The following is an 11,807-nucleotide window of genomic DNA, read 5'->3' on the forward strand; positions in this document are numbered from 1 at the left end:
ACGAGGTGGGCTCTGAGGAGAGCTGGATCCGACGGTTTGGGGGACGGGACTCTGCAGTGGACAGCCAGGTTCAATTTGGAAGTGAGCGGGGATGGAGCCGGGGGTGCCACCCTGGGAGGCCCAGTTTGAGAGAGCCAATATAGCAGATGGAGTCGTCAAAATGGCATAAACATCACTAAGTGGCTCATTATTGCCACCACACAGGACCAGGGCAGGTTTTGCAGCTGAGTTCAGTGAAGCATGGCTGAATTCTACGACTCAGACTTACAGAAGCCCAAACCCTCTGGCTCCTTCCCTACACCTCCGCGTGCATTCCTGACCATAGCTCAGGGTGACCAATGGCTTGTGCTAGGGAGGCAGGAAGGAATGGGCCCTGGGGGCAGAGGTGCCAACTTTTTATGGTGAGTGTGGGGGCAAAAAGGAGGCAGGGGCTCAAAGGTGGGAATGGAATGAGGACTAGGAGGGGGCAGGCCTCAAGGAGTTCAGTCATCAGAGTTCATTCATCATTCATTCATCTTGGGTTTTTTGAGCCCTGACTGGAAACTTCCAGATCTGGTCAGAGTCCTTGAATGAGCGAGCCTGGGAGTCTCCTCACCCCTGTGCTGGGCGGGCTTCCTGGGCATCAGTTCCTCCTGGGGTCCACCTCCCCCTGGACCAAACAGTGGGGGAGGGGCAAGGGACAAACAGCTCTCAGCAGAGACAGAGATGACAGTTCCTAGCCCTGCCTGCAGCACCTGTGGTTTAACAGTCAGCAGCACTTCCATATCTCTAGCTCCTCCAAGTTCTGAGGCCCACCACTTCCAGGACAGACGTCAAGGGAGAATGTGGCCTTGAGAGAGAGAGAGAGGCAGGCAGAGACAGACAGCGAGGCGCTAGTCCCCACCATCCTCAATCCCCCTGCAGATTCTGGCTTTGCAGGTAAACCCCACTACCTCTGCCCCCCCACCCCCTCCCTAAGGAAAGTGCTCAGCCTGGGGACATTTGATTGGACTGAACTGGAGGCTGGAAGGGCCTCCAGAGGGTGGGGGAGTGGGGGCGGGGGATCTGGGAGGACGTAGGGCCTCGTTGGTGTGGGTGCTTGAAGGGCCTGGGACCTCATTACCTCAGACCCTCCTCCATCTGCAAGTGCTTACCCTGAAAACCCCCCTCCCCCTCCATCCACTTACCCCTGATTGCCCTTTTTTCCTCGTTTTCCCCTTCCCAGCTGGCCCCATGGCCTCTGCCCCAAGTGTGTTGCTATCCCTGAGAGGGAGCTGGGGCTGGGCCTTCTGTTCTGGGGGAAATGGGAGATACATTTCCTCCTGTTGGGCGAAAGCAGCAATGACAATAGCAGGAAAAGAGGTTCTTTGGCACCCAGTTAGAGGTGTGATATTATCAATCAATCGTATTTATTGAGTGCTTACTGTGTGCAGAGCACTGTACTAAGCACTTGGGAAGTACAAGTTGGCAACATATAGACACGGTCCCTACCCAACAGCGGGCTCACAGTCTAGAAGGGGGAGACAGAGAACAAAACCAAACATATTAACAAAATAAAATAAATAGTATAGATATGTACAAGTAAATTAAATAGAGTAATAAATACGTACAAACATATATACATATATACAGGTGCTGTGGGGAAGGGAAGGAGGTAAGATGGGGGGATGGAGACGGGGATGAGGGGGAGAAGAAGGAGGGGGCTCAGTCTGGGAAGGCCTCCTGGAGGAGGTGAGCTCTCACTAGGGCCTTGAAGGGAGGAAGAGAGCTAGCTTGGTGGATGTGCGGAGGGAGAGCATTCCAGGCCAGGGGGATGACGTGGGCCGGGGGTCGGCGGCGGGACAGGCAAGAACGAGGCACGGTGAGGAGATTAGCAGCAGAGGAGCGGAGGGTGCGGGCTGGGCTGTAGAAGGAGAGAAGGGAGGTGAGGTAGGAGGGGACGAGTTGATGGAGAGCCTTGAAGCCGAGGGTGAGGAGTCATAATATTATGATATTATGGTATTTGTTAGCACTTACTATGTGTCAAGCACTGTTCTAAGTGCTTTGGGGGTGGGGGAAGAGATGCAAGATTATTAGGTTGGGCACGGTCCCTGTCCCAAATGGGGCAAAGTAGGAGGGAGAACAGACACTGAATCCCCATTTCACAGATAAAAAAACTGAGGAACCGTGAAGTTAAGTGACTCGCCCAAAGTCACACAGCAGGCAACCGATAGAGCTGGGATTAAAATCCAGGTTTCCTGACACCCAGACTCTTTTCATTAGGCTATGCTATGCCTCCTCTTCCTCTTCCTTTCCTCCTTCCTTCCCCTCCTCCCCTGGCCTACCTGAAGCCCAGATCTCAAGGGAAGAGATCAGTAGGGTTAGGATTTAATGACGGCATTTATTAAGCACTTACTATATGCAAAGCACTGTTCTAAGCACTGGGGAGGTAACAAGGGGATCAGGTTGTCCCACAGGGGGCTCACAGTCTTAATCCCCATTTTCTAGATGAGGTAACTGAGGCACAGAGAAGTTAAGTGACTTGCCCAAAGTCACACAGCTGACAGTTGGTGGAGCCGGTATTTTAACCCATGACCACTGACTCCAAAGCCCAGGCTGTCTCCACTGAGCCATGCTGCTTCCCAAGCCAATTCCCCATTTTTCAGATAAGGAAACAGGCCCAGGGTAGTGTTCATCTCCAGTGACTTTCTTCCTTCCCCCAACCTCCCAGGAGCATGAGTAATGCCCAAATCCCCAGTCCTGCAGCAGACAAACCATCCCCCTCATCGCAGCCCACCTATGGCAACATCGGTGAGTGAGCACCAGGGCTTGGGGCTATGGCCTCTTCAATTCTAATCGAGGCCAAGCCTGATGATGGTGCAAGTGGGAACTGTTGGAGATTTTTAGCACAAGGATCCCTCCTCCCTTAACTGGTTCCCTGCTAGGCTCATGCAGATCCTCTCCCCCTTCATATTTTACAGCCTCCCTCGACTTGAGACGCTTCTCAGCTCGGGCGCCAGTGCTTCCAACAGTTCTGCCTTCTCCCCCCTTTTCCGCTTCACCATGTACCTCCTTCATGGCTTTAGCTCTGGGGGCACAGGTGGCAGAGAACCCAGAAGCCTTGGGAAAATGGGGACACCATTTTTAAATCAATCAATCAATCAAACAATCGTATTTGAGCACTTACTCTGTGCAGAGCAGTGTACTAAGCGCTTGGGAAGTACAAGTTGGCAACATAGAGAAACGGTCCCTACCCAACAGTGGGCTCACAGTCTAGAAGAGTGGGCTTACAGTCTAGAAGACTGTCTAGAAATCTAGTCTAGAAATCTGTGATGAGGCGGGGAGAGAGGGGAAAAGGGGCAGAGCGGGAGAAGTCGGGGGCAGCGGGTCACTCAGTGGCCAGGTGCAGTCACATTGAAGGGTGGGAGCATCAGACAGAGTCAGAGTCCACTCCCGGGCCAACTCTAAGCTTCTCTGACTCAGTCTCGGTCTCCGCCTGTATGTCAGTGGGGCCACACTGTCCATCTGTAACCACCGATTGATCAATCAACCAATCAACCACCCGAGGCCCCAAGGTTCTGGGTCACTGGGGAATAGTCCAGTACCAGTTCTCCCAGCCCCTGTTTGGGATCCTTTTCTTGGGGGACAGTTGGTTCCAACCCACCATGTTCCAAGTTCCAGTACCGTGTTTGGGAACTGGAAGTAAGCTCCTTGTGGGTGGGGATCTTTCAACTCTATTGTATTGACCTCTCCCAGCACTTAGTCCAGTGCTCCGCACACAGTAAGCATTCAAAAAATACCACGGATTGATTGATTGACTGAGCAAGGAGTTCATGTGCCTCCAGCCGGACAACAGCCTATATCGACGGTCCTTCCCACCTGCTGGCCTGGTTCCACCCCAGACCCAGACCCAGACTCAGGTACAGTTGTGGAGAACTAGACAGTCTCCAGGGCTGATTCTTCTCTCCCTAACACCCTGCCTACTCCCCGCACCCCACTGGGGTCAGGAGAGATACGAGCCCACCTACTGCCAACCAAGTCTCGCTGGCTGAGGACAACTGAGAGACTTTCCCCAAAGGCTCCTGGCAGCCCACTGCCCCCTCCCTTGCCACAGGAGACACTCAGCAGAACCAAGTCTCTACCCACCAAGGAGACACGCCAATACACCCTCCACCCCGGCCTGCAGCCCTCACTTTTGAAGGTTCCCAACTGCCAGCAGCACAGCCCCCAGGTTCCCCCTAGCTCTCAGAAGCCCTCGGAGAGCCCCCCCGGCCAGTTGAGCACACAGGCCCAGGACCTGCAGGAGCTGACCTTCAGCACAGAGGACCGTGACCTTGGCTGCTTCTTCAGTGACCTGGGCAGCCAAGAGGAGGTGCTCATTGGGCTCGTGAGGCGCCAGCTGGGCTCCTTGCGCTGGATTGAGTCCCAGCTGGAGACCCGGTTCATGGGCGAGCAGTGGCTGGGGACTGTGGATGAGTTAGGGGCAGATCTGTGCCTGCTGGACAACGAGCACTGTGCTGAGAGCAGAGACACCTGGTACTACCGTGTCAGCCATGCCACCCAGGCTTCCCAGCACATCCTGGCAGCAAAGGTGAGACAGACAGGGATGGGGGGCTGGACAGGGAAACAGGGAAATCCTGGGTCACTCTGCTGCTCATTGCTTCGTGTTTGCTTTGGCATTGGTTCTTTTACTGATGGTATTGCACCCAAATCCTCCCCGGACAGCCCCACGCCTGGAGCCCTGAGGCCCATGTCATCCCCCTGGCCTGGAATGCCCTCCCTCCCCACATCCGCCAAGCTAGCTCTCATCCTCCCTTCAAAGCCCTACGGAGAGCTCACCTCCTCCAGGAGGCCTTCCCAGGCTGAGCCCCCCTCCTTCCTCTCCCCCTTCTCCCCCTCTCCATCCCTACTGCCTTACCTCCTTCCCTTCCCCACAGCACCTGCATATATGTTTGTATGTATTTATTACTCTATTTATTTATTTTACTTGTACATATTTATTCTGTTTATTTTATTCTGTTAATATGTTTTGTTTTGTTCTCTGTCTCCCCCTTCTAGACTGTGAGCCCACTGTTGGGTAGGGACCGTCTCTTAATGTTGTCAAATTGTACTTCGCAAGCGCTTAGTACAGTGCTCTGCACACAGTAAGCACTCAATAAATATGATTGAAGGAATGAATGAATGAATGGGAGGGAAAGGGACCCACCCCCAATGACCTCTGCCTCCCTGGGGAGGCAGGACTCCCGCACACTTCATTTCTCTCAAGCCCACCTACTCACTGGTCCTCGTTCTCATCTCTCACCACCAACTACTTGCTCACGTCCTCCCCTCGTGCCTGCAACTCCCTCCCCCTTGGTATTGGGCAGACAGATCACCGCTCACCCTCATCTTCAAAGCTTCACTGATATCCCACCTCCTCCAGGAGGCCTTCCCTGATTAGTACCTCATCTCCCCATACTATACGACTTCAGCAGTTTAATCAACCAATTAAAGGCATTTACTGAGTTTATACTGTGTGCAGGGCACTGTACTAAGCACTGGGAAGAGTATAAAACAGAATTCCATGTCTTTCCACCCACACCCTGTCTTCCCTCTGACTTTCCCATCACTATAGACTGTACCACCATCCTCCCTGTTTCACAAGCCCATAACTTTGACATTACCCTCAATTCATCTCTCTCATTCAACCCACATATTTCATTTATCAGCAGATCCTGTCAGTTCTACCTTCACAACATCTCTAGTATCCGCCCATTCCTCTCCATCCAGACTGCTACCATGGTGATCCAAGCACTTGTCATATCCCACTCGGACTACTGAATCTGCCTCCTCACTGACCTCCCTGCCTCCGGTCTCTCCCCCAGCTCCCCCCGCCGCCAGTCCATACTTTACTCTGCTGCCCAGATCATTTTTCTATAAAACTATTCAGTCCACATTTCCACAGTCCTGATTGATGAATTAATTGATTCAGCGATTGGGTGCTTTCACTGATCTTCTGCTCCAAGCCATTTTCACCACCACAGGAGCTGGCCCACTCCCTGGTCCCTCCTCTGTTCTGAACCCGGAACCCGGGAACCCAGTCAATCAATCATTCAATTACCCAGTCACTGGCATTTGTTGTCAATCAATCAACCAATCAATCAGTCCAAAGCACTGGACAAAACACTTGGGAGAGTAAAATACAACAGGGTTGGTAGACACTATCCCCGCCAACAAGGAACTTACAGTCTAGAGGAGCACTCCCTCTGGGCAGAGCACTGCACTAAGCTGTTCATTCAGTCATATTTCATCAACCATATTTATTGAGCACTTACCATGTGCAGAGCACTGAAGTAACCTCTCCTTCAAAGCCTTATTGAAGGCACATCTCCAAGAGGCCTTCCCTGACTAAGCCCTGCTTTCCTCTTTTCCCACACCCTTCTGCATCACCTTGACTTGCTCCCTTTATTCATACCCCTTCCTGACCCCACAGCACTTATGTACATATCTGTAATTTATTTATTTATATTAATGTCTGTCTTCCCCCTAGACTGTAAACTTGTTGTGGGCAGGGAATGTGTTCATTCAAGCGCTTAGTACAGTGCTTTGCACAAAGTAAGCACTCAATAAATACGATTGACTGACTGACACTGTACTAAATTGGAAAGGTCTCTGCAGAGTGCATGACCTCAGAGTGGGAGAGGGCTGAGGGAGTGGTGGGCATTGTGCCAAGCCAGACCTGAGAGGGGACAGAGAGATTGGCGGCCAAGTAGATCTTTGATTCCCTCGGGGGGATGAGCAAGGAAACCCCCTCTGTAACTGGCAGAAACCCCAATTTCCTTCCAGAGGGAGAAGCCCAGCCTCCCGGCTTTCCTCTACCGCCACCATTCCCCCCACCCCCTGGCCAGGGCCAGTTTCCATGTCATCGAAGGGATGAGGAAGGAGGCCAAGGCCCTTTTCACCAAAGGGTGGGGGGAGGGTGTGCCCTCTGACCCCTTCCCACCCCTGACACACTGTTCACTGTTGTGTCTTCTCAGGTCCACAAGCCTGACTACCTGGAGCCTGACCCCAAGCCCTCTGAAGCCAGCTGCTCGGCCCTGCAGGGCACCCTCCTGCCACACTTCAAAGTGCAGCGTCTGTGAGGCTGGCTGGCTGGGGGGTCCCGGGCCCTTGGGCTGTGGCGGGAGGAGGCCCTGGCAGTAACCTTGGTGACCGAGGCCCCCAGCCAGACCGTGGCCGACTGGATTGGGGCCTTCGCCAGGCCCCCTGGAGCACCAGGCCTGCCTCCTGCTGCTACAGTTCTGCATGGCCCTGGAGCATCTGCATGGCTGGGGCCTCTGCCACGAGGACCTGCGGCCACAGAACTTGCTCCTGCTCGGCCCCACCGGGCTGCCAGCCCTGCCCCAGCTGCTCCTCAGTAACTTTGCCCTGGCCAAACGGATGGACCCAGGTGAACTGGGAGCCTCCCCCCACCGGGAGGATGTGGTCCAGCTGGGTCTGTTGGTATATGACCTGCTGCACCTGGACCGGCCCCCGGGAGCCAGCCATCCCAGCCCCCATCCCGGCCCGAGCCACTTGGTCCCTCAGCTGCTGCATGGCCAGCTGTCTGCACGTAATGCTGGCCAGGTCCTGCAGGTGCTGCTCTGGGGGCCTGAGCCCCCAGCCCTGGACCCACCTCTCCCCTCCTGGCAAGCCCTGCGGCAAGCCCTTAGCTCATCTCTCCAGTCGTTCATTCTCAGTCTCTTTTGCAGGCTCCTCCTCCCCCTCCCATCCCCTTACTGTGGGGGTTCCTCAAGGTTCAGTTCTTGGTCCCCTTCTGTTCTCGATCTACACTCACTCCCTTGGTGACCTCATTCGCTCCCACGGCTTCGACTATCATCTCTACGTTGATGACACCCAAATCCACATTTCTGCCCCTGCTCTCTCCCCCTCCCTCCAGGCTCACATCTCCTCCTGCCTTCAGGACATCTCCATCTGGATGTCTGCCCGCCACCTAAAACTCAACTTGTCCAAGACTGAACTCCTTGTCTTCCCTCCCAAACCCTGCCCTCTCCCTGACTTTCCCATCACTGTTGACGGCACTACCATCCTTCCCGTCTCACAGGCCCGCAAACTTGGTGTCATCCTCGACTCCGCTCTCTCGTTCACCCCTCACATCCAAGCCGTCACCAAAACCTGCCAGTCGCAGCTCCGCAACATTGCCAAGATCTGCCCTTTCCTCTCCATCCAAACCGCTACCCTGCTCATTCAAGCTCTCATCCTATCCCATCTGGACTACTGTATCAGTCTCCTCTCTGATCTCCCATCCTCGTGTCTCTCCCCACTTCAATCCATACTTCACGCCGCTGCCCAGATTGTCTTTGTCCAGAAACACTCTGGGCATGTTACTCCCCTCCTCAAAAATCTCCAGTGGCTACCAATCAATCTGCGCATCAGGCAGAAACTCCTCACTCTCAGCTTCAAGGCTCTCCATCACCTCACCCCCTCCTACCTCACCTCCCTTCTCTCCTTCATCATCAATCATATTTATTGAGTGCTTACTATGTGCAGAGCACTGTACTAAGCACTTGGGAAGTACAAATTGGCAACATATAGAGACAGTCCCTACCCAACAGTGGGCTCACAGTCTAGCCCACAGCCCACAGGCTCCTTCTACAGCCCAGTCCGCACCCTCTGCTCCTCTGCCGCTAATCTCCTCACCGTGCTTCGTTCTCGCCTGTCCTGCCGTCGGCCCCCGGCCCACGTCATCCCCCTGGCCTGGAATGCCCTCCCTCCGCACATCCGCCAAGCTAGCTCTCTTCCTCCCTTCAAGGCCCTACTGAGAGCTCACCTTCTCCAGGAGGCCTTCCCAGACTGAGCCCCCTCCTTCTTCTCCCCCTCATCCCCCTCTCCTTCCCCCCGTCTTGCCTCCTTCCCTTCCCCGCAGCATCTGTATATATGTATATATGATTGTACATATTTATTACTCTATTTATTTTACTTGTACATATCTATTCTATTTATTTTATTTTGTTAATATGTTTGGTTTTGTTCTCTGTCTCCCCCTTCTAGACTGTGAGCCCACTGTTGGGTAGGGACCGTCTCTATATGTTGCCAACTTGTACTTCCCAAGTGCTTAGTACAGTGCTCTGCACACAGTAAGCACTCAATAAATATGATTGATTGATTGATTCATTGATTGACGAAGGGTTATGGGAGCAACTGCCAGTTAGAGAGTGTAGTGTTGAGGGCGTCAATTTGGTCATCAAGAGAAGGTAGTTTGGGTATGGAGGCTAAAAGGGGCATGATGAGTTGAGCAAATTGAATGGGGGTCAAAAGATGGGAGGTTTCTGTGGGGGAACAGCATAGATTGGCAAGGAGGAAGTGTATGAGAGAGAAGGCAGGTGAAGAGGTTGTGGTCGGATAGAGGGATTTCAGAGTTGGTGAGAGTAGAGATTGTACAATGACGAGAGATGAGAAGTGATACTAGTCTGGAGCAGGTAACAGCTCATTCCTTGCAGATGATAAGCAAATCCCACCAGAAAATGGCTTCTGTGAGATAACTTCTTCATAACTGATGAAGAATTCAGGAAGACGATCCAAAGAGTCAGCTGCAGGAATACAAGCTGTTATCCTGCTAAGAAATTCATTTCCTCCCTTGGTCTCAGGGTTCAGAACAGCAGAGTGGCCAGGGAGTATAAGGTAAAGATCTCTCACCATCCCCAGTTGGCTTCCTGGTCTCCAACTGGCCTGCCCTGCCCCCAGGCTGGGCCACAGGGCTCAATCCCCAGGACCCGGATGCCACTCGTCAATGTGCGAAAATGCTACTGTGCCATTTAACAGATCTGCTACTTTCTCACCCTCTTGTCTGGGGCAGGACCTGGGTAAGTGGCACAGAGCACATTTATTCATATTCTCTCTCTCTCTCTCTCTCTTCTCTCTCTCCTCTCTCTCTCTCTCTCTCTCTCTCTCTCTCTCTCTCTCTCTCTCTCTCTCTCTCCCTCCCTCCCTCTCCCTCTCCCTCTCCCTCTCCCTCTCCCTCTCCTTCCCACATCTGTCCCATGACCCAAGGCAAGCAGGCTTGCTTGTTAGGGCTTTTGGGCTGTTGATGTGGCCATCAGGGTCTAAGAAAGAGGGGCTCAGTCCCCGCTTCCTGGATCAGCTGTTGAGGGTCTCGAGGCCTCAGCCAAGGACTCTTACTGTACTGAGGTCCCCTGGCCCCTCCCCATCCCCCGGGAGCAATAGCGGGAAGAGTCAGGGACAAAACCTTGTTCACATTGCAAACGTTGGGTTTTTCTGGCCTTGGGCTTTGAAAGGAGGAACAGGAGGAGCTGCACTCAGTGTCCATTGTACTAAATTGATTTTGATTAAATTAAAGCTTCCCTTCATCCTTGACCTGTTCCTGACCCAGTCACTGCTCCTCCTCACCATCAATCAATCAATCATATTTATTGAGCGCTTACTGTGTGCAGAGCACTGTACTAAGCGCTTGGGAAGTACAAGCTGGCAACATATAGAGACAGTCCCTACCCAACAGTGGGCTCACAGTCTAGAAGGGGGAGACAGAGAACAAAACCAAACATACTAACAAAATAAAATAAATAGAAAAGATAGGTACAAGTAAAATAAATAGAGTAATAAATATGCACAAGCATATATACATATATACAGGTGCTGTGGGGAAGGGAAGGAGGTAAGATGCGGGGGATGGAGAGGGGGACGAGGGGGAGAGGAAGGAAGGGGCTCAGAACCCCTGGTTCTCCTCAGGTGACACAATCTCTCCTGCTGCTCTCTCTAGAGGGGGGCATAATAATAATAACTGTGATATTTGTTAAAAGTTTACTATTTGCCAGTCACTGGAGTACATACAAGGTAATTGGTTCAGACGCAGTCCCTGTCCCACATAGGGCTCACAGTCTTAATCCCCATTTACCGCATGAGGTAACTGAGGCACAGAGAAGTGAAGTGACTTGCCCAAGTTTACACAGCAGACTAGTTGTGGAGCCAGAATTAGAACCCAGGTCCTTCTGACTCCCATGCCCATCTACTAAGCCACAATGCATCTCATCTTCACCCACTCCCCCAGACTCACTGGGAAAGGGGGAAGAGTTGGGTTCCTTCTAGCTCCCCAATGCCACTTTTGCTCCATCCCACCTGCCCCATCCTTCTCTTTTCCTTCCTTTGAAGTCCATATCATCCGTTCCTACCACCCACTCCAGATTCTAGTCCCAGTCATTGACCGCGCCCCCACCCCAGGCTTCACCTCTAACTTTCTGAACCATTTTGATCCCTTTCTCACATTGCTTCTCTCTTTCTTCATGCCTACATTGATCCTTGGGGGACTTTGATATCCACATAGATGTTCCCCATGACCCTTCCTCTCCCCGCTCTCTATCATTCCTCAACTCCAACAACCTCCTGCTCCACTCCAGCTCTCCCACTCACCAACTTGGACAAGCTGTCTTTATCACCCTGGCTCCTGTGGGAGCTGAGGAATGGACCCTGACCCCTCGACCCCCGACAATAGCTCTAGAGGTGCTGCGACCATTTCTGGGCCCCTGGGAGCACAGGCACCCAGGTGGCAGGAGCCAGGGCACTGAAGGGAGGCTGGGCGTTCAAAATAGAAAATGCTGGACAGAAAAGCACCTGGTGCCGGATCCAGACCAGGCGGGGCACAGAGCATGGTTTGGGGGCACCTGGGTTCTGCAAGTGCTAGGTAGCAGGGAGGGACCAGGAACACATTTTATTAATAATAATAGTAATAATAATAATAATGATGGTATTTGTTAAGTACTTACTATGTGCCATGCACTGTTCTAAGTGCTGGGGTAGATACAAGGTAATCAGTTTGTCCCACGTGGGGCTCACAATCTCAATCTCCATTTACAGAT

The 11,807-nt window shown here is 52.8% G+C and overlaps 1 protein-coding gene across 1 annotated transcript; it reads left to right on the top strand.

The window, feature by feature from the left end:
- Positions 1 to 240: 240 nt before the first annotated feature.
- PEAK3 (PEAK family member 3) lies at positions 241 to 11,449 on the top strand. Its single transcript, XM_038771838.1, is given in 9 exon segments — positions 241 to 401; positions 2,690 to 2,769; positions 3,556 to 3,638; positions 3,804 to 3,960; positions 3,963 to 4,549; positions 6,975 to 7,189; positions 7,191 to 7,661; positions 9,794 to 9,800; positions 11,444 to 11,449. Coding segments are annotated over 9 exon segments (1,767 nt in total).
- Positions 11,450 to 11,807: the final 358 nt, after the last annotated feature.

Source organism: Tachyglossus aculeatus, chromosome X1 (assembly GCF_015852505.1).
Source record: "Tachyglossus aculeatus isolate mTacAcu1 chromosome X1, mTacAcu1.pri, whole genome shotgun sequence".
In the NCBI taxonomy this organism is placed as follows: Eukaryota; Metazoa; Chordata; class Mammalia; order Monotremata; family Tachyglossidae; genus Tachyglossus; species Tachyglossus aculeatus.